The sequence below is a fragment of the Copadichromis virginalis genome, linkage group LG15 (genome assembly GCF_057382275.1).
Source record: "Copadichromis virginalis isolate Kocher_CV1m ecotype Utaka linkage group LG15, C_Virginalis_male_GT1.1, whole genome shotgun sequence".
In the NCBI taxonomy this organism is placed as follows: Eukaryota; Metazoa; Chordata; class Actinopteri; order Cichliformes; family Cichlidae; genus Copadichromis; species Copadichromis virginalis.
The window spans coordinates 16,284,552-16,310,376 of NC_140632.1; the positions used below are offsets into that span (position 1 = coordinate 16,284,552).

Consider the following 25,825-nt stretch of genomic DNA (forward strand, 5'->3'; position numbering starts at 1 on the left):
TGTCTCATTGTATCCACTAGGGAAATTAAATGCATCAGGATGGATTTCCATCAATCCATTCATATGATATTTTACGTCATTTAAACATTTATTGATTAAATATGTAGATTATTTGAAAACTAACTGAATGATAATAGGTCTTAGGGATGAACAGAGTGGTGTCAGCCTTACATAGATGGAGAAATGTGCTGAATGTGCATAAATATGACCTATTGTGGAATAAATTATGGCAGTGAGTGGTATATCATACGTTTGGTCTTCACATTTATCCTTGATATCTGGCTTGTTGCATTTTCTTTCTGCATAAAACATCCAAGTTTCCTGAATGTCCTTCCTGCTTGAATGAACCTGGTCTCACAAGATTACCATAACAATAAGGTTGAAAACAAAGTCCTGTTAGCACAGTATAACTTTATTAATGGATTCCAAGAATATCCTGGAAAAAAAATTGGAGGATTTTCCATAATGTATGTCCTCTCCTAGTTTACATTCTGTGGCTCCAGCAGTGAAAAATGTCCATGGTCAGAAAATGAAAGTTGCTTGAACAACATAATGCAAATGAACAGTTTTGAAACAAAAGTACAAAATTGCTCAAAGTCTGCACAGTGGAAAGCGTGCCAGAAAATATTCTGTCCATGCTTCTTTTATCAAAAGATAAAGTGATTACAGCCATTTCTATCTGTTGATGTTAAATGATGTTAACTGCTTTTGACTGCACTGAAAATACACCCAAATTAAATAGCTCGGATGATGCGAAACCCTTGCCCTCCCCCTCATGTTCCAGGCTAATTACTCATAACCTCAGTACAACAGAAATACAGGCATCATTTTGATTTGAAATACAAAACCTAAATGCAAATCAGGATGTGCTGTTCCTAACAACCCCCACGGTAGCATTTGGCAATTGCCCACCTTTTATTTTATGCTTTGACTAAGAAATCCAGCCTGGCCTCATTTGAAGTGCTCTGAACGGACTTTGATGTGTGATTAACGAAGATCTGAATGCACAATAACATAGAATTTGCTTCGAAGTTATCATGTACTGTGTTCTTTTCTTTTTTAGATATGTTGAAAACGAGTGAACTAACTTTTGAAATATTGTAATTTTTTTATTGGATAGTTGATGTAGGTTTGCTTTTTATTTCAAATTTTTTAAGATATAAAAAAAAGTAGAAGGTATATGCAGGCATCAGTACTAATGCATAAAGCTCTTTAACTTTCAAAAGTTGCATCTGTATGCAATTATCCAATTACCCATGTCTGTTTTCTTTCTTTTTTTTTTCTTCCCCAGGTCTGTTTCCAGCTGTGTTGAATCTAGCGACTATGGCTAATATAACAACCAATGCTACCTGTGGTTCAACTGGTCCAGAAATGTTCTGCAAGCTTGTGGAGCACGTTCCAGGACAGCCTGTTAGAAATGCACAGTGTCAAATCTGCAACCAAAGGAGTGCAAATCCCATGGGTAAGGAAGAGTCACATCCACATGAGACTTATAGTCTTAGTGATTACAACAATTAATCATTTTACATTAGTTAATTAGACTATGATTGGCCAGATGTTAACCAATCATTTTGTCTAAAACGATAATTATAGAACAAAACGAGGAATCAATTGCAACATGACAAGACGACAATACAAAATTAGCCTGCACTCATTATTCAAGTAGTCTACCAGACTGTCATAATACAATGGATCAATAATTCAATTAACCGCTCAGCCAGTCAAATACCCAATCAGTTTGTCAGTGAAGCACTCCATCATTAACTAGTATCCAGTGATTAGTCAACAAACCAATTAGTCAGCCATCAGTCAGCCAGTTCATTGTTGGTGTTATTCATTAAATGGAGCCCATCCTTTTCTTTATTTTCTTATTGTATACTCTTACATTGGCGCATATTCATATAGTGATGGGCCATGGTTTAAAATAATGAGGTCAACGTGTATCCATAGTAGCCTAGTGCTTAGTCTTTAGCGTGCTCTCAACATGAGGTTTTAGAGCTTTGTTTTTTTTTAACTTGTGGCTCTTTTTGTCCTTTTGAGCAGATATCTTTAATTACATTTTAAATATATACCATCAAATCACAACAGCAGTTTCCTCAGTGCACTTTATATTGTAAGGTAGAGATGCTACAATACTACAAGGAGAACCAGGCTCAGCGGCTATCTGCCACAACAATCCTTAATATGTTCATTGACAGTGTGTTCAGTATGTTCAAATAACAACTAGCTGTATTTTGGTAGGGTATGTAGATCACTTCTTGGCTGTGTAAAGTGAGTTAAGGGGGGGTCAACCATCAGGTTGCCCAACATTCAGAAATGGCCCACTGCTTATAAAAGCACTAAAAGAGCAGTTGACAGTTGGTGGGTGAAATTTAAAAAAACCTCTTTGCTGTTGCTTTGGTCCTTGTATTTTGTGTAGAAAACAATATATTGTCTGCAAACACTCACCAACTGCTTGCCAAGTAGTAGTAAAACTGAAAAGTGCAACTCAACATATTGGTTTTAGAGACTTGTAACAACTTTAGTTTGAAGGTCAACACTTGGCAAGTCGGCATCTTTTATGCAAACTACGGGTGATTACACCAACCTACTAGTAAACACAGAAATCACAAGGAGCTTTTTGGCGCAGGGCTCTCTTTGTGACTGATTTCAACAGAAAGCTCTAGCATCCACCAGCTGGTCTGGGAATTTTTTTTTTTCTAGGACGTAGCTTCAGTTTTAAAATAAAGTTTATATGTCGTCATCTACAGGTAACTTTGTAAGAAAGCATTTACCCTAGGTCAGGGGTCAGCAACCTTTAGGACCCAAAGAGCCACTTGGACCTGGTTTCCACGCAAAAGAAAACACTGGGAGCCGCAAATACTTTTTGACATCTAAAATGAAGATAACACTGTATATATTGTTTTTTACCTTTATGCTTTGTGTGAACAACTAAGGTGTGTTGCTTATGAAATCCATGAAGTGCTACAGAGAAAGTTACATTTTATTTATGTAATTAACACATTTTGAAGAAATATAACAAAAGGAAAGACACCCAGCTGAACTAAAATGATCCATGTGGCAAACAAAAACTGTTGTGAGCCGCCACCCTTATATCGGCTTTGGGCTTTTGGAGCCTTGACCTGACTTTTAAAAAATAATTGGAAAAAAAGCACTATGCTGCTGAAAAATGAAAAATAGATATTTGCAAAATTCTGCCTAAATATGTATTTTACCATGTTAAGGTGTGTGGCGGGGCGTGGTCTGCAGCGCCGCTGCAGGGGAGGCGGACGCACCTGAGCGGCACCCGCAATCACGCCTCGCCGCCTTAACGTCTGTGCTATCTATGCTGTTGTTGGTGTATGTCGGGCTGTGGGCTGAAAAGCTACAGCCGGCTGTATGCGTACAGCAACCCTGTATGAAAAGTGGTCAACCAAGAGATGCTGAAAAACATGTTCATGCAAACATCGTCGGGTCTGCCGTGTTTACAATGGGACTTCTGCTCCTGAACCTCTGTGCACAGCGTCTGCAAATCGGGGCTGTACGAAGTCACTTTCATCTTTACGCAGGACTGTAAGCTGTCATCTGTGAGGCGTGAGCGGTGTTTGTTTTTAACATAGTTCACGGTGGAGCTGCTGACATAATGTGGATCCGAAGATCCATAATTGACCTACCTGGGATTAAAAATCTCGATAAATGCACGGCGTTTCTGCGGGTACACCGGCTCCCACGAGTGTGACGCTTATTTTGAACGATGAAAAAATAATAAAATATAATTTTATTTTTATATTTCAATATCACAATAATCTTCCAATTTAGAAGTACAAGTTAAAAAAAAGAACTAACATAAATAAAATACACTTCAGCTAAATACTTCTAATTTATTTTACCAAACCACGCCGAGCCACAGTATAAGTATAAGCCGCAGGTTGCCGACCCCTGCCCTAGGTGAATATTCATTTTCTATATCGTGGTTTTAGTGTTTTGTCCATTCTTTATTTGCTTTCTGTAAAATAATTTTCTTTACTGTGTTCTTCTAATGCCACACAGCAGGGTAGGAAAGAGCAAGATAAGTACAATACCTTTATTTTGTTATAGATCATTTCCATTACTTTTAACTGAAATGTCACAGGTAAGTAGCCAGATGACTGACAGGTGCCAGTCAAGCTGAAAAAACATGTCTGCTCTTAAAAACCTTCATTAACACACCTATAAGCACCAAAACGATTCTGCATATAGCGCATAAATAAAATGCTTGATTGTGACCTTTGCTTTATAATAAATTATAGTGGCGATGCATTTTTATCTTCCTGCTCTATTAAAACTGTTCTATAGACTTGTAATAGCACCCAGAAGAAGACTGTGCAAATGCACTGACATTTTTTCTTATTCAGAAGTGAAATCAAATATTACTAAATGGGAAGGAAATCTATTACTACTTCTTTTACGAGGTGGACAAATGTGCTTTTGATATCTGGCTTTGAACGTCTCAAATGCCAGGGTGGAGAAAAATTGTAGAGTACTACATTTTCACTTTAGAACAATGTAGAATGCAAGATGAAAATACCTGAGATATTTAAAATAAACTGTTTCTGTGTGTGCTTACAGAACATCATCCCGTAGAGTATGCCATAGATGGAACCAATCGTTGGTGGCAGAGTCCGTCGATAAAGAATGGAATGGAGTACCACTATGTGACAATCACACTGGACTTGAAACAGGTAGAAAACACACATTCATTATGAGTGAAACGCTGTTCACGTACTTTCACTGCATGCCTCTTTTCTGTTTTATTTATTTATTTGTATTGAACCGGGTTACTTGTCTTTATCAGCTTGCATCATCAAATTTAAGCATTGATTTTCTAAGGTACAAAGTCTTAGAATAACAAACGGGCAGCAGTTTCATCATTCGACAGATTCCTTTAGTGATGACACACGTGCATAATTCGCCAATATAGAAATAATGTCAGCAGACACCCAAGAACACACACAAGCACATATTATATAGGAGAAATGTGCAACTTTTCCTCATTTTATACCTGATTGTCAGCACCCGGGGTACCAGAGACTAGGAGGTAGGAATCACAAGCCCTGATTTCTGTTTGCAGATACAGACGTAATAAAAGATGGTTGGGCTCACCTCGAAGTCACTCGCTGGTTGGCAAATCCAAATCATGTTACAGCCTTGAGTGTTTTCACCATCACTTTATGTTTTGAAATCAGATGTGACAAGCGAGGAGTGGATGTGAGTGTGAAAATGCATGCTTGTTGGCTAAAGACTTGTCAGTCACAAGTTTTCATCAAATGAACATTTCCTGGATCCTTTCTGATCTGACATTTCAACTCAATCACTCAATTAGTCATTAATTGAGTGACTGAGTACAAAAAGCCATCAGGAAGCCTGAGCTTGGGACTGTACCAGAGACTTGTGTAAGACCAGGAGGTACAGATAAGATTTTCTATATCTGTGTTTGTTTTTTGTTTTTAAATACTGTCTAGCTTTATATGTTGGAGAAGTGGAGGCAGGGTGGGATGCTTAAAGATGGCTGGTTTCAGATGCAGCATTAACTAAGGGGCTGCACCAGGGCTGGCATAAGCTTAAAATATTTTTTAATCGGGAATTATTCCTCCATTCTCTGTGAGGTTTCATTCATGTCATTTTCATTCTTTAAGGTAAATAACCACATGCTTGTAATTGCAATTACTGCATGTAAAATTGAAATCCTTATAAAATTAATAATTTACTAATTACTGCCCAACCTTTCATACTTAGCCCAAAACATGCAGCAATAAATGCATAGCTGTGACCCAATAATTCAGCTTTGTGACAGGTTTATTTATTTATTTATTTAGGACAGTGCATGTTAATGAACATAAATGTAAAAAAAAAAAAATTACATGAATGTAAACATGCCAGATTATAGCCAAGGGCTAATTTCCATCTGTTGTCCTTAAGCATAAAAAAATAGACATAATAATTCATAAAAATTCATCATTCATTCATAATAAAAACTCCATCACCAAACTTACACATACACACCATTCTGTTCCCAAATAAAACATTAAAACTATACAACTCATACATGATCACACACTTGATTTGTCCATACCCAGTTTTTAACCTTTGCCTTAAACAAATTGAGTGTAGAGCATTCTCTAATGGGTTGAGGAAGACTGTTCCACAGATGGCCTCCCTTGACAGAGAGGACGTTCTGCCCAAATGCTGTCTGTCTGTGGGGTATAAACAAGTCTCCTCGGATTGTAGCTCGAGTGGTCCTGTCTGAGCTTTCTTTATGCCAAATGAACTGCTTTAGTGGTGGTGGAGCAAGGGAGTGTTAGACTTTATATATTAAACACACTCTTTTAAGTTTCACTAAGTTATTGAAGTTCAGTAATTTATGTTTTTAGGTTTGAGATGTGATATCAAACCGCTTTTTTAAAAAAAATGAATAAAGGGCAAAATCCTCTTTATCAAGGGGTATTTAAGGGGTATTCAATGTAGTCCAAGCAGAAATTCTAAGTACACAAATGCTCATGCATGTGTGCTATTGCAGCATGTTCATTCTCTGAAGGCGCACCTTCACTTGATGCCGCATCAGAAATGTGTCTTGTCAGTACAGTGGAACCCCGACTTACAAAATTAATTCGTTCCCGAGGGTCTTTTGTAAGTCGAAGCACCCATCGTGCGTTTTGACTGAGGCCATGCTGAACGATAGGCTATAGGCTAATCCTAACTAGAACAACAATACGTTGTTCAAGTGGAACAGCGAAGCGCAAGTACGGAAGCCAAGGGGTTGTCACTAGGGGTGGGTTTTGATAATCGATTTATCGATTAAAATAGATTCTGGCTTGGATAACGTGATATCGATTCATTAAAATCCTGAATCGATTTTTTAATATAAATTTATTTTACCTGAAACGCCAGAATCTCAGGTGAAACCTCACAAAATTTTAACAACCACCAAACAGCTAAAACAGTGAATGAGAGCAGGAACACGTGCACATAAATGTAAACACAAAGCGCGGACCGCAGATCAGAATCAGTGAGATGTGGCTTTCTCACCCAATGGCACGGACACGGTCGGGGCTGAAAGCCGACAGCTCGCTGATTCTGATCTGTCGGCGGGTCCGCGCTTTGTGTTTACGCCCTTTTTGCGCTGATTCTAAAGCTGTTAGTTTTATCTCTCTCCAAACAATACTGACTGAACCAGCAGCAAAAGAAGCAGCAAACTATGCTTCACATAAACATTGTCATGGACTCCCTCTGACTTTTGGTGTTTTGCTTCCAACATGATAAAATCAGACATCATGCACAGCTCTCTCTCTCTCTCTCTCTGTACTTCAAGAACAGTTTCCCGTCTATCCCCAAAATCAGTTTTCTGCATTATTCGCTTGCTTGTTACGCACAAGTCTACCGTTGTTTACAGCGCTGTCGGCCGCTGTTTTTTTCCTTTTACTTACTTCCGAAAAGAAAACCTAATTTCTGCTGTTCAATGGGCTTCAAATGCAAAACGCTTAGCTGTGTCTCTAATAAAACTGCTGTAACTTCAGAGGTAACGTTCATATGTTGATTAATCGTTTTCTTTCGTTTTTGATGTACTGCAGAATATTTTTATAAAATCCAGGCCAGGAAAATCACCTTCATGTTTTTCTGTGTTTTATCTTCAGCTACTTTGACACAAAGACATCTGCTGTGATGCTCACACCTTTCATAAAGTCTTGCGAGTGTCAGCTTCCATTTTATAGATACAAAAATATGTAAATGTACTGATCTGAATTATAATATTTCTGACTGTCTGAGGCAAAATTTCCCAGATACAAATCGAATTGAATCGAATCGTGGATCGAATCGTTTCGGGACCTTCTGAATCAGAATCGAATCGATTCTAGAAATCAGTGACGATACCCAGCCCTAGTTGTCACATGATTCGGAAGGCATTGTGGGCATTGTAGGCTCAGCCAATCAGAGCCAGTGGATTTTGTTACTCGGGCATTTTGCCGTAACATGGGCAAAAATATTGCTGTTCAGTGCCTTCGTGACTTGAATTTTTCGTGAAACGGGGTATTCGTAACTCGGGGTTCCACTGTATATAAACATCAATCCCTGTTTGCAATGTCCCTTTTTTTACACACTTTTTTCATTTGTTAAGGTTCATTTAACAGCTTCAGAATCATTATTTAATTGCTGTGTTGTATAAGTGTATTATACATTCAGACATACAGATATTTAAAAACTCTTACTAAAAGGAATATGTTTCACTAGACATGTATACCTTTTTTTTTTTTTAAATTTTCGCTCAGTTTACTTTTAGTTTTAGAAGTAATATTTAGCTTTTCCTAAATTGATTTATATGGAGATCCACAATCTCAGCTTTCCATTAGAATCAGACGTACTCACACAAATGCTTATTTTAATGAGTCAAATTCTTTTCATTTGCTTTCTGTTTGTGCACATATGATTGGATTCACACTGAGCGCAGATGCATTCAGCTGCCAGGTGCTTGATCCATCAAGCTCATCCCTTTTCTGCCACTGTGTTCCTTTTCCGTCAGGATGTTGCACGTACAAACACTGTCTTCCCAGAGCTACATTAACACCCTGTGCTGCATGCTGTCATGGTCAGCTTAGCTTGGATTTTATTTTCTCTGCAATTAAAGTGATTACTGCAGTTAGTCATTTAAAGGTGCGGTGTACAAAATGTGTCATTGATATGTCATCAGGGTTTTAAGCTACACAGAACTGTTTCAGTAGAGCTGGAATTAGTTAAACCAACTTTGCTATTAATCACTTCATAATCTTGTGTGCCACGCTTTAAATATTGGCTTCCATTTTTGACTTGGAAAGCTTGGCAGGAATCTCTGTGATTGAGTGGCTGTGTACTGGCATGGGCTGATTTAGGACATTTAGTTTAGTTTAGAAGTGTGATTAAATAGATAAGACTGCCAGATTGTAATTATATAGATGTTATGAGAATAAAAGTAATGAGAATAGAAGATTTAGTTTATGAGAATCCATGGCTTCATTAAGAGAAGTCAGTCAAAAATTGGTCTAAAAGTAAAAAAAAAAAAGAGATTAATTTTAGATGTCTAATAAAAACACCAATATTCATGAAAAAGCTGAAAACTAACTCGGGTTAACAATTTCTGATTTTCTGATCCCTATTTGACTTTATTAAGTATGTTTTTGATGTCAGCCGATCAAAATTCATACTTTACTATTATAGGGTTATGTAAAAAAATCCAGGTCTAGAAATTGTAACTTGCTCATCCCTTCTGGCGCCTGTTATAGTGGACTGGAAATATGTCTTTAAATTCATTTTAAACATATAAAGAAGGAACAGCAGTTAACCTCCAGCCTTTTTACACATCTAATGCATCCTTTTCTCTTTCTAATCCATGTGATGCGTTCATGGTGCAGATGTAAAGTTGCGGTTGTGATTCTGTCCTAAATCGAAGAAGAAAAATTAGAGTTATTTAAAAGTTGCATTTAAATACTTTACTAGGCAGTTTGCTACAGTTTAGTAGAGGCTGATTAAAGGTTAGTTCGGAGTTCTGAGGTGACGTTTGTAGTAATGTGCTAAGTTGGACTGATTCTGGACAGACTGTGGCGTTCATAGGTTATATTGAGGCCTTTCGTATGTAAGCTGATGATACTGATTAGATTCTGCATTATCTGCTGTCTAAGGATTGGGCTCAACCATGATACCTCATTTAACATCTGCTGAAATTTAAATCCAGGTAACTAAATCCATAAAGAGAAGTAAACCTCTGCAGCAGTGCAGGTCAGCTTGTCAGAGCCTAAACACAAAGAAAATCTACCAAAAAAGTTATTACATGACTTATTTCTAACTAGTTATTTAACCTCATGCCGCACTGCTCCACCTGATCTACAAAAGGCTGCAAAAGTGTCAAATGGAGCAGCAGAACTGTGGAATAAAAATAAATAATTAAATAAACAAGATAAAGTGAAAAGACAGACATGGAGCAGAGAAATTATGAAAATGATGATGACTGAAAAAGAATCTGTTAATTTAATGGCAGTACATTGCTCCAAAAATAATTGGATCACATGTTTTTCAAATGGAATTTAAAGTTTTTTGTTATAATAAAAATAAAGTAATTTTTATATGGCAACGTCTTGCAAATAATGTTTGTTTCAGTCAAATATATCCGGAGTTAATAAAATGGACTTGGGTTATTCAAATCAGTTAATAGTCTGGTGGTGACTGCTGTCTTGTGGCTCATTAAAATCAAACTGCTAACTAGCAGTGCTGTGCTCTATTCATAGAGGATATTTGTCATAACACTAATAGAAATTGCAGGTGGTGGTAGTAGATTTCACTTTTACTTCACAGGTAAACTGGACCCGTTTGACTGACAAAACATAATCAATGGGAAATCATCAAAGAACTGAAATTACAGCAACTAGCTGTATCCACAACAAGCAGAATAAAACCCTCCTAGTTGCCTTTTTTCAAATTTTAAGATTTCTATTCTAACATAATCCCACACGTTTAAGACAATGATGGATGAAAGTGGATGTGATGGAATGACCCTCACAGTTTAAAGTGTAGTTTGTTAAGCGAAATGACAACAAAAAAGTAGTGAAACAAACAAAAAGTAAGAGTTGAATACTAATGTCACATATGAATATTGTAGTATTTCTGGTCAGAGTCCTACTATTCATACTGAATTTAGAGCCACAAAGACAACTGCAACAAAGTGAGGCAAATGTGAAGAGTGCTTTTTCCTTTTCTTGCTTGCTCTTTTTTTCCTGAACGTAATTACAGCCCTGCACAGGAAGAAGAGTAACAGCCATCTTGAAATAATAATGACTTTAGGCCCATCAATCACACCTTTCACCACTGTGGTGCGTCTACTGAATAAATATGAAGGCTTCAGTGGTCTCACAAATACACACACGCACACACACCTGTCTCTGGAGTTGTCACGGGGGTGGAACGGACTCAGGCGCAGACTGAGGTAGCACAGTTCAACGACACTTTATTAATCACACTGGTGCGCTATATACACGTGAAGGGAGGGGGGAAACACCAGGGTCCCGGGGATCAATAGGCTGGGGAGACACTTCTTCGCACTCGCTCTGCTCCCTGTCCAAACAGTCTCCACACAAGCAGCTCAGCTCACTCCCCTACTCACGGGGTCCAGGGGTCACAAAAGGGCTGATCCAGGTAAACCTGTTTACACAGACGAGGGTAAGTCGAAAGCAAACACGGGAACAGTAGAATCGCAAGGAAGCCAGGAACCAGGGCACCCTGACGAAAAGTGGGCTACTGGAACAAGAAGGCATCGGTGGGCAAGAGACGAAAACAGGGCGTTGTTGGAATGCTACTACGCAAGTAACCCCGGCGGAAGGGGCTACATGAATAGGATGAGGGACCTATGGATTCTTCGATACCCAACATCCACAATGACGGCGAAACAACTAGTAGCTCAGTGTTCCAACATTCGAAAGAAGGGACTGCTCTCACAGCTAGAGATTGACGAGGTACAACACAAATGCTACGGCAAGGAGGAGTCAGGACGCCAGGTCAGGGGGGAGATATCATCACCCCCACCCGAGATTGGGTACATAGCCCCAAGTGCAATAGGTGAAGGATCGTTGAGTGCGAGAGGAACTGACCTGAAAAATAGGATCATGGCCAAGCTTGAAACCTGGATCCCCCGTAGCCGGTTACCAAGATTACGTGAAGTACCCTCAGAAGGTCTGCTAGATGATGTTAATGCAGCACTACGGGCAATACCTACAACCACGATTACCGACACTAACAAGCTGATCTACAATACGGCAGCAGTGATCAGTGAGATGCTTGGCTACAAGTTGAACAGCGACAAGGGGCAGTACCCTCCATGGAGAAGGAGGCTAGAGGGCAAGATCAAAGCAGCACTACGGGCAATACCTACAACCACGATTACCAACACTAACAAGCTGATCTACAATACGGCAGCAGTGATCAGTGAGATGCTTGGCTACAAGTTGAACTGCGACAAGGGGCAGTACCCTCCATGGAGAAGGAGGCTAGAGGGCAAGATTAAAGTAGCACGGAGGGAGGTTAGCCAACTAACGGAGTTGCAGAAAGGTGCGACAAATAAGGTGCCTAAGAAATACAGCAAGCTGTCCATACCTGAGGCCTTGGAAACTGCCAAGCAAAGACTCACAGCCTTGGCCAGCCGCTTGAGGAGGTACACCAGAGAGATAGAAGGCAGGAGAATAAACCAGCTGTTCTCCACAGAACCAGCAAAGGTGTACTCTCAGTGGCAAGGGAACAATAAGAGAACAGCACCACCAAGGCTGGAGACGGCGCAATACTGGAAGAGCATATGGGAGAAGGATGCAACCCATAACGGCAATGCTCAGTGGCTAGAGGATCTGAGGGCAGACCACAGCGACCTCCCTGAACAGGGTCCAGTAACCATCACAGTGGCAGATATCCAAGAAAGGGTCTCCAGTATGAAGAGTTGGACAGCACCAGGGCCCGACATGGTTCATGCCTACTGGCTGAAGAAGCTGACTGCACTCCACGAGCGTCTGGCAGCACAAATGAACCAGCTGCTAGTTAACGAGAGACACCCGGAATGGCTAACTGAAGGCCGGACGGTCCTGATCCCCAAGGACCCCAAGAAGGGACCGGTCCCCTCCAACTACCGACCAATAACCTGCCTCAGTACTACATGGAAGCTCCTGTCAGGCATCATATCGGCTAAGATGAACAGGCACATGGGTCAATACATGAGCGGGACACAGAAAGGAATTGGCAAGAATACCAGAGGCGCAAAACACCAGCTACTGGTAGACAGAACAATCAGCCGAGACTGCAAGACCAGACTGACCAACCTGTGCACTGCCTGGATTGATTACAAGAAGGCCTATGACTCAATGCCCCACAGCTGGATACTGGAATGCCTAGAATTGTACAAGATCAATGGGACCCTAAGAGCCTTCATCAGGAACTCAATGGGGATGTGGCGTACAACACTAGAGGCCAACTCCAAGCCCATAGCACAAGTCACCATCAAGTGCGGGATCTACCAAGGAGATGCTCTGTCCCCACTGCTGTTCTGCATAGGCCTGAACCCCCTCAGTGAGATCATTAACAAGACTGGCTACGGATACCGACTACGGAACGGAGCAGTTGTCAGCCACCTCCTGTACATGGATGACATCAAGCTGTATGCCAAGAGTGAACGAGACATCGATTCACTGATCCACACTACCAGGCTATACAGCAATGACATTGGAATGTCGTTCGGACTGGAGAAGTGTAGTCGGATGGTAACAAAGAGAGGGAAGGTAGTCAGAACTGAGGGGATTGAACTACCAGAAGGCAACATTGCAGACATAGAGGACAGTTACAAGTACTTGGGGATCCCGCAGGCGAATGGGAACCATGAAGAGGCCGCTAGAAAAGCTGCAACCACCAAGTACCTGCAGAGGGTCAGGCAAGTCCTGAGGAGTCAGCTGAATGGTAAGAACAAGATCCGGGCCATCAACACGTACGCCCTGCCCGTGATCAGGTACCCTGCTGGGGTAATAGGCTGGCCAAAGGAGGAGATAGAAGCCACTGACATAAAGACAAGAAAGCTCCTTACCATGCATGGAGGGTTTCACCCCAAGTCCAGCACCCTGAGGCTGTACGCTAAGCGGAAGGAAGGGGGCCGGGGACTGGTGAGTGTCAGCACCACAGTCCAGGATGAGACAAGGAACATCCAAGAATACATTGGGAAGATGGCCCCAACTGACCGAGTGCTCAGTGAATACCTCAGGCAGCAGAAACCCAAGAAAGAGGAGGGAGACGAGGAACCATCATGGAAGGACAGGCCCCTGCACGGTATGTACCACCGGCAGATAGAGGAGGTGGCTGATATCCAGAAATCCTACCAGTGGCTGGACAAAGCTGGACTGAAAGACAGCACAGAGGCACTAATCATGGCAGCACAAGAACAAGCTCTGAGCACAAGATCCATAGAGGCTGGGGTCTATCACACCAGGCAAGACCCCAGGTGCAGGCTGTGTAAAGATGCCCCAGAGACAATCCAGCACATAACAGCAGGGTGCAAGATGCTAGCAGGCAAGGCATACATGGAACGCCATAACCAAGTGGCCGGCATAGTGTACAGGAACATCTGTGCCGAGTATAATCTGGAAGTCCCGAGGTCAAAATGGGAGATGCCCCCAAGAGTGGTGGAGAATGACCGAGCTAAGATCCTGTGGGACTTCCAGATACAGACGGACAAAATGGTGGTGGCTAACCAACCGGACATAGTGGTGGTAGACAAACAGAAGAAGACGGCCGTAGTGATCGATGTAGCGGTTCCGAATGACAGCAATATCAGGAAGAAGGAACACGAGAAGCTGGAGAAATACCAAGGGCTCAGAGAAGAGCTCGAGAGGATGTGGAGGGTGAAGGTAACGGTGGTCCCCGTGGTAATCGGAGCACTAGGTGCGGTGACTCCCAAGCTAGGCGAGTGGCTCCAGCAGATTCCGGGAACAACATCGGAGATCTCTGTCCAGAAGAGCGCAGTCCTGGGAACAGCTAAGATATTGCGCAGGACCCTCAAGCTCCCAGGCCTCTGGTAGAGGACCCGAGCTTGAAGGATAAACCGCCCGCAGGGGCGTGCTGGGTGTTATACATACAGTGGGGCAAAAAAGTATTTAGTCAGCCACCGATTGTGCAAGTTCCCCCACCTAAAATGATGACAGAGGTCAGTAATTTGCACCAGAGGTACACTTCAACTGTGAGAGACAGAATGTGAAAAAAAAAATCCATGAATTCACATGGTAGGATTTGTAAAGAATTTATTCGTAAATCAGGGTGGAAAATAAGTATTTGGTCAATAACAAAAATACAACTCAGTACTTTGTAACATAACCTTTGTTGGCAATAACAGAGGTCAAACGTTTACTATAGGTCTTTACCAGGTTTGCACACACAGTAGCTGGTATTTTGGCCCATTCCTCCATGCAGATCTTCTCGAGAGCAGTGATGTTTTGTGGCTGTCGCCGAGCAACACGGACTTTCAACTCCCGCCACAGATTTTCTATGGGGTTGAGGTCTGGAGACTGGCTAGGCCACTCCAGGACTTTCAAATGCTTCTTACGGAGCCACTCCTTTGTTGCCCGGGCGGTGTGTTTTGGATCATTGTCATGTTGGAAGACCCAGCCTCGTTTCATCTTCAAAGTTCTCACTGATGGAAGGAGGTTTTGGCTCAAAATCTCACGATACATGGCCCCATTCATTCTGTCCTTAACACGGATCAGTCGTCCTGTCCCCTTGGCAGAAAAACAGCCCCATAGCATGATGTTTCCACCCCCATGCTTCACAGTAGGTATGGTGTTCTTGGGATGCAACTCAGTATTCTTCTTCCTCCAAACACGACGAGTTGAGTTTATACCACAAAGTTCTACTTTGGTTTCATCTGACCACATGACATTCTCCCAATCCTCTGCTGTATCATCCATGTGCTCTCTGGCAAACTTCAGACGGGCCTGGACATGCACTGGCTTCAGTAGCGGAACACGTCTGGCACTGCGGGATTTGATTCCCTGCCGTTGTAGTGTGTTACTGATGGTGACCTTTGTTACTTTGGTCCCAGCTCTCTGCAGGTCATTCACCAGGTCCCCCCGTGTGGTTCTGGGATCTTTGCTCACCGTTCTCATGATCATTTTGACCCCACGGGATGAGATCTTGCGTGGAGCCCCAGATCGAGGAAGATTATCAGTGGTCTTGTATGTCTTCCATTTTCTGATGATTGCGCCCACAGTTGATTTTTTCACACCAAGCTGCTTGCCTATTGTAGATTCACTCTTCCCAGTCTGGTGCAGGTCTACAATACTTTTCCTGGTGTCCTTCGACAGCTCTTTGGTCTTGGCCATGGCGGAGTTTGGAGTCTGACTGTTTGAGGCTGTGGACAGGTGTCTTTTATACAGATGATGAGTTCAAACAGGTGCCATTCATACAGGTAACGAGTGGGGGACAGAAAAGCTTCTTACAGAAGACGTTACAGGTCTGTGGGAGCCAGAGATTTTCCATGTTTGAGGTGACCAAATACTTATTTTCCACCCTAATTTACGAATAAATTCTTTACAAATCCTACCATGTGAATTCATGGATTTTTTTTTTCACATTCTGTCTCTCACAGTTGAAGTGTACCTCTGGTGCAAATTACTGACCTCTGTCATCATTTTAAGTGGGGGAACTTGCACAATCGGTGGCTGACTAAATACTTTTTTGCCCCACTGTACACACATATATATATATATATATATATATATATATATATATATATATATATATATATATATATATATATATATATATATATATATATATGTGTGTGTATATATATATATATGTGTGTATATATATATATATATATATATATATATATACACACACACACACACACACACACACATATATTGTCATGGTCCTGCGACCATGACTCAGTGACTTTATGTTTATGTTCTTTATTGTTATTACTTTCATTATTATTCATGGCTGTTTTGGGATGGTTTGTGTTTGGGATTTTAGACACTGGGTTCTGGGTTTGTGCTCCCTCTGTTGGTCCCTGGTGTTAGTGTTCCCCTGTCTCGTCAGGTTAATCAGGTCCAGCTGTTTCCCCCACCTGTGTGTGATTTCCCAGTGTCTCTTCGTGTACTTATAGTGTGTGATTTCCTCTGCTCCTCGTCGCGTCGTCTGTGTTCATACCTGGTGTAATCCCCTGCGTGCTCTCCCTGCTGTTCTCCCTTCATGCTCAGGTTTGCTATTTCTTTGTGTAGTTTCTCCCAGTTAGTTCATCCTTAGTTCTGTTTTACCATCCCCACTTTATATTGGATATTATCAATAAATCACCCTCACACCTGAATAAGTGCTGCGTTTTGAGTCCTCCTTCCGCTCTCCACACGGCCGCTGCCCCGGACCGTGACATATATATATATATATATACATACATACATACATACATACATACATACATACATACATACATACATACATACATACATACATACATACATATACACACACACACACACACATATATATGCTTTTATATGTATTATTTTGCAGCATAATAGTATCATTATCACATCTTAAAATATCTAAAAAGCTTATGTAAGGAGCTTAGATTACCAATGAGTGAGACTGCAAGGTCATCTTACCGGTAATGTGATTTGGATGTCCCAGCTCGTCCACTGACTCCAAAGGGTTAATGTTAAATTCTTATTATTTAAAATATGTCAAATTTACATCTTAACGTCTTGATAAATTACTTATTTGTTATTGGTGCTATTATTGTAGGATTGGGTGAAAATGATCCACCATGGTAGTTCTAAAAGGCTTTTTATTTTCTTGTTCTAACCAATCTGTCTTCACCCACTGACGATCCCACAGGGGGTTTTGTTATTCTGTCCAAGAGGTTTCTAACCACTTGGCATCAGATATGACTGTGCCTGTGGTGTCAAATTGATATGCCAATAGACACCTTGAGTGTTCCTCTGCAACACTACAGCATTTGACTGAATGGGAGTATTCTGTTTGGTGCCCTCCATCCATTCACTTCCACTTATCCTTTTCAGGGTCGCGGGGGGCACTGGAGCCTATCCCAGCTGTCATAGGGCGAGAGGCGGGGTACACCCTGGACAGGTCGCCAGTCTGTCGCAGGGCCAACACACAGAGACAGACAACCATTCGCACTCACTTTCACTCGCACATTCACACCTAGTGGCAATTTGGATTATCCAATTAACCTATCCCCACAAGTTGCATGTCTTTGGACTGTTTGGTGCCCTGGGATTGAAAAAGAGTATCAGCCCATGCCAGTATTTTTTAATTTTGCATGACTGTAGATACCAGTAACATCTCGACCTGATTTAATTTTGTTGAAAGTCAGGCTCAAAGTCAAGGTCAAGGTCACAACAAATGTGAAGATCAATAAAAACGTTATATTACCAACTGTTTTTTATGGATCGTCGTCAAACTTCACAACAATGCCACTGGGGGACATGAGTATATACATTAACTAATTTTTTGACCTTGAACTTAACTGTTAGCGCTAAAGGTCAAAGTTTACCTTGGAAAAAAATTTTAAGAAAGCATATTGAATAATATATTATATGAAAGGGCATGGAGCAATGCCCTACAGCATCACAGTGATGTCATAACAGGCGGACTTCATTGTACTGTAGTACAAACAGACTAATGTCAGCTTGTTGTAAAAAAAACATCATAAAACATCAAAGTTTTAATATAGCCTTTGTACTTCGGGGGGAGTTGCACTATCTGAGTGCTCTTGTTGATTTTGAATTCATGATTTTAGAGAGTAAAGTAAGTGATACGAGTGTCAGTCAGTCTCAATGATTACTAATGTTTTTAGTATTTTCAGAATTGAAAATTTGCATTCTCATGAACCTGAGACTTTTAGGTCAGTTGAATATTTGAAACTTCTTTATTCTCCTATTTAAATAATGGCTTTTGTATTAATTACAGCAATAGTACATTCCATCTATGCTGCAGACGTTGACTACAAATTAAACGTGGTTAATTTTTTGTTAATGCATATGTGTGAATGTGCTTCATTGTATGCGTGACGCTCGATCAAACCAACAGAAAGCTATTTACTCTCCAGTGCACTGAATTTCGTCTGCGACCGCAGTCATTTCACTCGGAAAATGACAGTGGGCTTGTGTGTGTTGTTATCGTCTGTGACATCACCACTCTCATTTCCTCTCTTGTTATTGTTGAGACTCTCTGGACAGAAAGACTAAATAATGAGAGAGTGGGAGCTGAGGGTCTATGTGCTTCACTCCGTGTGTGAAGCAGACAGTTGATGTCTGTGTATGTTCTTCATTATTTTTAGATAAATTCTTGAATCATATCCGTGCGTGAAGATGCATCAGACTTGACAATACACTAAAAGCCATCCGCAGAGATTCTGGAGAGTGGCTTGAGAATAATTTCTAACTTTGCAAAAATAAACATTTTTTGGGGGGGGGCTTTCATTAGTTTTGAGGTTTAATTTACTTTTTAAAGATTAAAAAATCAAATCCCTTTTTTTTACTGTATCATTGGAGTATTGCAACTCCAGTTTTTCATGCCAAACTAAGAGCTTTCTGGCCATGCATCGCTGGTGTATAAAACTCTGAATTGCAGTTGGCATAACTAATAAAATACATTTAGACTAAGAGATGTCTTAGGACTATTTTACCATGAGTGGATATGCTTGTCTTGCAGTCCCAACATTTTAAAATCATTGTAAGACAGTTAAATGCAATACATACTTACTCTACAATACTGAACTATTGGGTCATGCAAAAAGACAGAAATGCATGTGAAGTAATACAAGTACGCAGAGAAAGTTGCAAAATGTGAATGCATTGGAGTCGTAACATGATTGGGTGTCAAATAAGGAGCGTAGGCTTTATCATATCCATCAAAAGTTGTCAGAGACTGTATGGGCTAATAGTTTAGCAGATAAGAATCTATTTTCTCAATATTAATTTGCAAACATTTTAGAGATTTTATCATCTACAGAACAAAATGTTATTGAAGCACTGATAATCTGTATGGAAATCTCAGTGTGGAAGGGACACAGCTGGAAACCAATATTGAATGGCTGTGATCTTCTTAAAGCCATGATCTCTAATCTAATTTACTTCATGGGCTCAGAAACACTTCTGAAAATCATTCAGTCAGTGAAAATGCACAGCAAAACTCCACCATACAGACAAAAAAATCAAGTAACAAAAAACATATCAACAATTTGAGAAACACATCTTTCCTTCACTGTGACTTTGCTCATATAAACTGGACTCAATTTGAAGTGTACAACTATTACATCATTAATATAATAATTATTATAATATTATTAACATTTTTTTTTCAATTATGGACACAGCATTGTGCTGCCAAAAGAAAAGAGACTCTGGATTTTCACCAGTGCACCTGTGCAGTAGTGCATATGGCATATATGCAAATTAAACACTAATAAGAAACAAAATATCAATGTTTTGGAGGAACACAGGCTACCATCTAGGGTTCCTTTTTCAAGGAATGCTTTCTCATTTCAAGAAGACAGTGCTGAAATAATTTAAAAATAGCATGGCTCCATGCAAAAAGTTGTCCTGTTGCCACACTGGTCTACCTGCAGTCCAGATGTGCCACCCTATGTAATGTTTTATGAAGCGAAGAGTAAAACCAAAGGTTTGCTGAACAGCTGAGATCCTGTATTAAACAAAAAAAGGAAAACTTTGTGCTTTCTAAACTGCTGCAGTTGGTCTCCACAGTTTGCAAAGGCTTTGTGTTGTTGAAGAAGAGGTGATGCAACACAGTGGTAAACATGCTTCTGACCTAACACGAGCTAAACATATTGCTAGTATCAAAATGAATATGAAAAATACAAAAAAAATACTGTGGTCACTTTATGTTACCTTCTTATTTTAGTCAGTACCCTAAGAACGCTGAATTAATTATATTTTTTGCTTTTCCCACCACATTTTACACAAAGTCACACCATTGTTGATTCAAAATTTGATGTGTTAAATGCGTATTTCTTTCTTTAAGCGATACAGACAAACTTGTTTAGCTTTTCAAAAATAACAAACATAAAAAATGATGTAGTCAGAACTTTTAGTGCCAACAAAAATCATAACTAAGAGGACGTAAATGAAACATCTGCTGTACCCAATAAAAGTTTGCTGGTTTAATGTCTGACAGTAGCTTGGGCCAAAGCAAGAATGTGGGAGATTGCAGCATCTGGTGTTTTGTGTAGAGTAAAGCCTATTTAAAAGCTTAGGGCCAAATTACGACCCAGTCTGTGAGTGAGCGTGTTAGTGTATAAAGGCATTTCATTTGTATGTGCAAGTGTGTTTTGAGCAGTTCAGGCAGAGTGACAGACTTAAACAGAATGGATTTCAAAAGGCTGTTACACAGCCGGGCATTCCTCTGTCTTATCTCGAGGCCCGTGTTTGTGTATACTGCTGCCGCTTCGCTGTTCAAATCTATGTGAAAAACAATATTTTTTTCGTATTTCTTGTTGGGGTGTTTTTTTTCTGCAGTTTGCTCAAATATCAGAGTCCTGTAACTTATTTGCTGCAGGACTGGCGAGACTTTTTTTTCTGGTACATTCAAAAATATGTTCTCAAATTGTTTTTAGTGGAAAAGCACAAAAATGTGAAAAACAAGTGAATGGTTCCACTGATTATTTGCAGCTTGTTTGCCTGCATTTAGTTTGGCAGTAAAGGATGCTGGATGATTCACACCATTTTGAACCGGACCAACAGCTACATTATTAGTCCTGTGAGATGTTAACACATTTTCATTTGAAGTGACAGTAAATCTTCGTACTAGTTTCTCTCATGACATATCCACCTGTGTGTTTATGTCTGGGGGGAAAAAACAAAACTACAATAACAACAACAACAAAGCACCTTTTGCTATTTACATTTTGGGGTCACTATCTTGTTCTGACCTCATCTCACTTTGTTTCTGGTCAGGCTCTGTTTTTGTGCACTGGAACTGACTGGAGTACTAACAGGAATTGGAGGCTGATGCCAGTGTATCAGGCCAGAGAGATTTTAACACGTTTCCATGTGAATGACCTGTAAACGCCAGCTGTTCTGTAAAACCGCTGTAACTATGTGTCCAAATCACACTGAGACAAAATGGATTCTTCACAGGCTATTTAATTGTAGGCAACCTAGCCACACTGGATGCGGGGCTTAAGTGGCCCGATTGAGCATTAAAATAAACATTTTAAGTGCTCAGTTGGCTGTAACGCTGAAATATCTGCCAAAAGCCAGTTCCTGGCATATCATGATGATTTTCTGTCAAGTATGTAATGGCAGCAATGGAATACATGAGAGCTATTTGGAAATGAATTTATATTTTTCTGAGTTTTTCATTTAAAAAAAAAAAGATTTCTATGAGATCTAGATATATGTGCGAATGTTGTAAACTTTAAAGACACTTTTTTATTGTGTTTTTATTTACGTCAACTCTGAAATCTTGTCACTTTTATCTGAAGCAATGTGCAATGTAAAATTAAAATGATTCAGAAGTTTATTTTTGAGTCAAAGAATTATTCATCGGTCCAAAAAACAAATACGATTTTCCACTTCACCTGGGGAACAAATGACTCACCGTTTCACTTTTTAACTTTTTATAAACTCAAACAAAACACAGAGCACACAGATTCTCTCGCAAAAGTAAAAGCTGTTAAATTTTATACTTTTTAATTGCACAAGAGCACCGTCTGTCTGTGCATTAACATGTTGGAACGTTTAAGGCTTCAGCACCAGTATCAAACCATTTATTTTTAAATGGTATCAGTAAAAATTTGTAACGTCATTGAATTAACATGTGATTATTTCAGTGTCAATTTCACTAAACACACATGGGCCTGATTACTGGCAGAGCTGTTGAATCCAGAAATCACATAAATAGAACCTGTCTGACGAAAGTGAAGCAAGCTAAAAGATCTCAAAAAGCAACACAACTTGCTACAATCTAAAGAAACACCTGAGAAATAAAGTCACTGACATCTATCCGCCTGGAAAGGGTTACAAAGCAATTTCTAAGACCTTAGGACTCCAATAAATCAAGGTGAGAGCCATTATACACAAATGGAGAAAATTTGGAACAGTGGTGATGCTTCCCAGGAGTGACTGGCCTACCAAAATTACTCCAAGAGTGCAATGACTCATCCAGGAGGTCAAAAAAGAACCCAGAACAAGATTAAAGAACCACAGGCTTCACATATCCCAGTTAAAGTCAGAGTTCATCAAAAATAAGTATGCAAAAATGGCTTCCATCGGAGAGTTTTAAGACAAAAACCACTGCTGAGCAAATAGAACACAAAGGCTTGTCTCACATTTGCCAAAAAACATCTTAATGATCCCCAAGACATCTGGGAAAATGTTCTGTGGACCGATGAGACAACTTTTTAGAAGGTTTGAGTCCTGTAACATCCAGCATAAAACTAACACAGTATTTTAGAAAAGGAACATCATAGCAACAGTGGTAGTTTGAAGGTCTGGGGTTGTTCTGCTACGTCAGGGGACCTGGATGTCTTGCTGTGGTAAATGGAACCAACCTGCTGTATACCAAAACATCCTGAAGGTGAATATCCAGCCATCTGTTCGTGACCTCAAGTTGAAGCGTACTTTGGTACTTTAGATCGAAAACACACCAATTTTACCTCTGAATGGCCTAAGAAAATCAAAATGAATGAACCGGCTTTTTAAGATCATGCCACAGCATCTCAATCGAATTCAGGTCAGGCCTTTGGAGTGGCCGAGTCAAAGTCCTGACCTGAATCTGATTGATGTGCTTGATGGCATGATCTTAAAAAGCCGGTTCAACCTTGAAAACTCTCCAATGTGGTTGAATTAAAACAATTCTGCAAAGATGATTGTGCCAAATTTCCTCCATAGTGCTGAAGAAGACTCATTTACAGTTATTTATAGTCATTTATATAGGTTTGGGACATTTTTTCACACAGTGCCATGTTGGTTTTGTTTTTTCCCCCTTAATAATTAACCGCATCATTTAGAAACTGCATTTGCATTAGCTTTGTCTAATATTTAAATTTGTGTGTTTTGGGGTTGGGTGGGGTGGGGGGGTGTGGGGGGGACTGGTCAGGTCTCCAGTCTGGCATTGGGTTAACACAGAGAGACAGACAACAAGCCACAACATATTCACAGAGATACCCACCCAGACATGGGGAGAACATAGAAACTCAACCCAGAAAGAAAGATCCCTCTAAGGTGGCGGATTTAAACCCAGAACCTTCGTCCTGGGAGGTGGCAGTGCTAAGCACCATGCCACTATTTGGATCAGAGTAGAACATTATGCTGTAAAACTCCTTTCAGCTGCTACATTATTCAGTAAGGGTTGCCACAGTAGAAGAATATGCATATTTGATTTGGTAAAGATTTCAGATGCCCCTCCTGACAGGAATCCTTTCTCCCTGAGAGACTTTTGTCTCTTGTCCCAGTCTTGAATCAAGGACTTTTCTGTGTTAGGTGAATGTGTTAACCACTACCATATGGAACCGCTAACTGACAGAGTAAATATTTGAAGCTAAAATTCAATTAATAATTAATAATAATTATGCTGCAAAGAATAAAAATAAGTTTTGGTTCACAAGATAGACCAGATAGATAAAATAGACATGACGTTAACATTGCTGGACTGTACTTTAAGTGGGGTGACAAATACAATGGTATTGAAAGGCAGTAACTCTGTAGTAATACCACCACATTTTATTTTTGTTCAAAAATTTCAATTTCTTTTTTCTTTCATTTGGTGATGCACTTTTTTATCCATTGAGAATGTTTTGTTTGCTTCATTTTAAGTTGGAAATAACAAGGTCTCATGCAAAACCTGATGAAACTCGCTGACACCCTGCTACTTTGAGCTTATAGTTCTTGCACTATAAAGGAAAAAAAAAATAAATAAATGTTTGAGCTGAGAAGCTATCCAATTAAACTTTATACTTATATGGGCTCTACATAAATGTATTTATCTGACATTAAATTAAATTTCATGCCTATGAGATTCACATTTATTCAACAGCTCTCTTATATTTTGCAGGATGGTTATTGGTTTGTTTATTTGTTGATGCTGTGTTGAGCTCCAGAGGCTGCAAAAAATCTCTTGTCTGATCCACATTTGATCAAAACCTAGACTATGACACAATGCAACCCTGGGTGCGCGCGCACACACATAGACACAGAGTGCATTAGTTAGTGGTGTTGATCTATGTTTAGCTGCTGGAGCTGCCTAGCTGTCCCAAAGTTGTCACCATATTACAAGTTACCCCTGAAATCACTCCTTTTCACATACACACACACATGCACACATACACACCATCCCGTTCTCAGTAAGTAACAGTGACTCTTTGTAGGAGGCTTGAATAACTGCTATAGGGTTACTTAAATGACACAATCTCTCGCTCTCTCTTGCCCTCCCTCTCTTTTGCTCTCTCTCTCTCACACACACACACACACACACACACACACACACACACACACACACACACACACACACGCTTTTTCCCTATTCTAATTGCTGCAATGTGACACTTCTTCCCACATCTGAGAAGAAAGGCCAATGAGCTTGCATAGAGAAAGGAAGCACAGCCTGGTGAAGATAGTTCAAGCAAGCATTTGACCTAAATCTGAATTTCGCATATACAGTACATTTTTATACCTGTCTATAGTGAGCTGACCTTTTATCTTGCTGAGCGAATCTGGAATTTTTTTTTATTTAAATCATAATAAAATATTTTATTTCTATTTTATAAATACAAAAAGTCGGGCAAAACTGGACAACAACATTCAGTGACTGAAAAATAAAAACCTTTTAGTTTGGTGGGGTTTTTTTTGGTTTATTGTGGTTGTCTAGCTTAAAGTTACCACGAAACCGGCTTACTGTAAGCGCTGGTTTGCATATATATTTTCATATATTTTGAAATTACTATAGCAGCAAATAAGCATTGGCTTTAAGCACATGAGAAACTCATGCTCCCTTTGTGTGAGTTTTAATCTGAGTTTCCCTCTTTACTGTTTTTGGCAATCGGTACAGCTGGCGTGTTCGTGCATGTAAGCCTCTCCCTAACACCTGCAATCTACTGCACTGCACTGTAAAAGCAACAAGGGCAAAGTGCAGTCCTGAGCATTCAGTTACCCAATTTATGTGCGCTTTATTTTTTAATTTTCACTTGTTAAACTCCGCAGTGAGAGTTTTGCTGCCCTCCTCTGCTCCATGTTTCACCATCGAGCAGAGCAGGGGAGAAATTAAGGAAATGAAGATAATTTGACCC

The 25,825-nt window shown here is 40.1% G+C and overlaps 1 protein-coding gene across 3 annotated transcripts in view; it reads left to right on the forward strand.

The window, feature by feature from the left end:
• Positions 1-25,825, forward strand: part of lama2 (laminin, alpha 2) — a 232,648-nt gene that overhangs the window by 40,654 nt on the left and 166,169 nt on the right. For all 3 annotated transcript variants that reach the window (XM_085432199.1, XM_085432200.1, XM_085432201.1), the window contains exons 2-3: positions 1,292-1,462; positions 4,588-4,700. In XM_085432199.1, the coding sequence (XP_085288325.1) occupies positions 1,292-1,462; positions 4,588-4,700 (284 nt within the window). The remainder of the gene's footprint in view (positions 1-1,291; positions 1,463-4,587; positions 4,701-25,825) is intronic.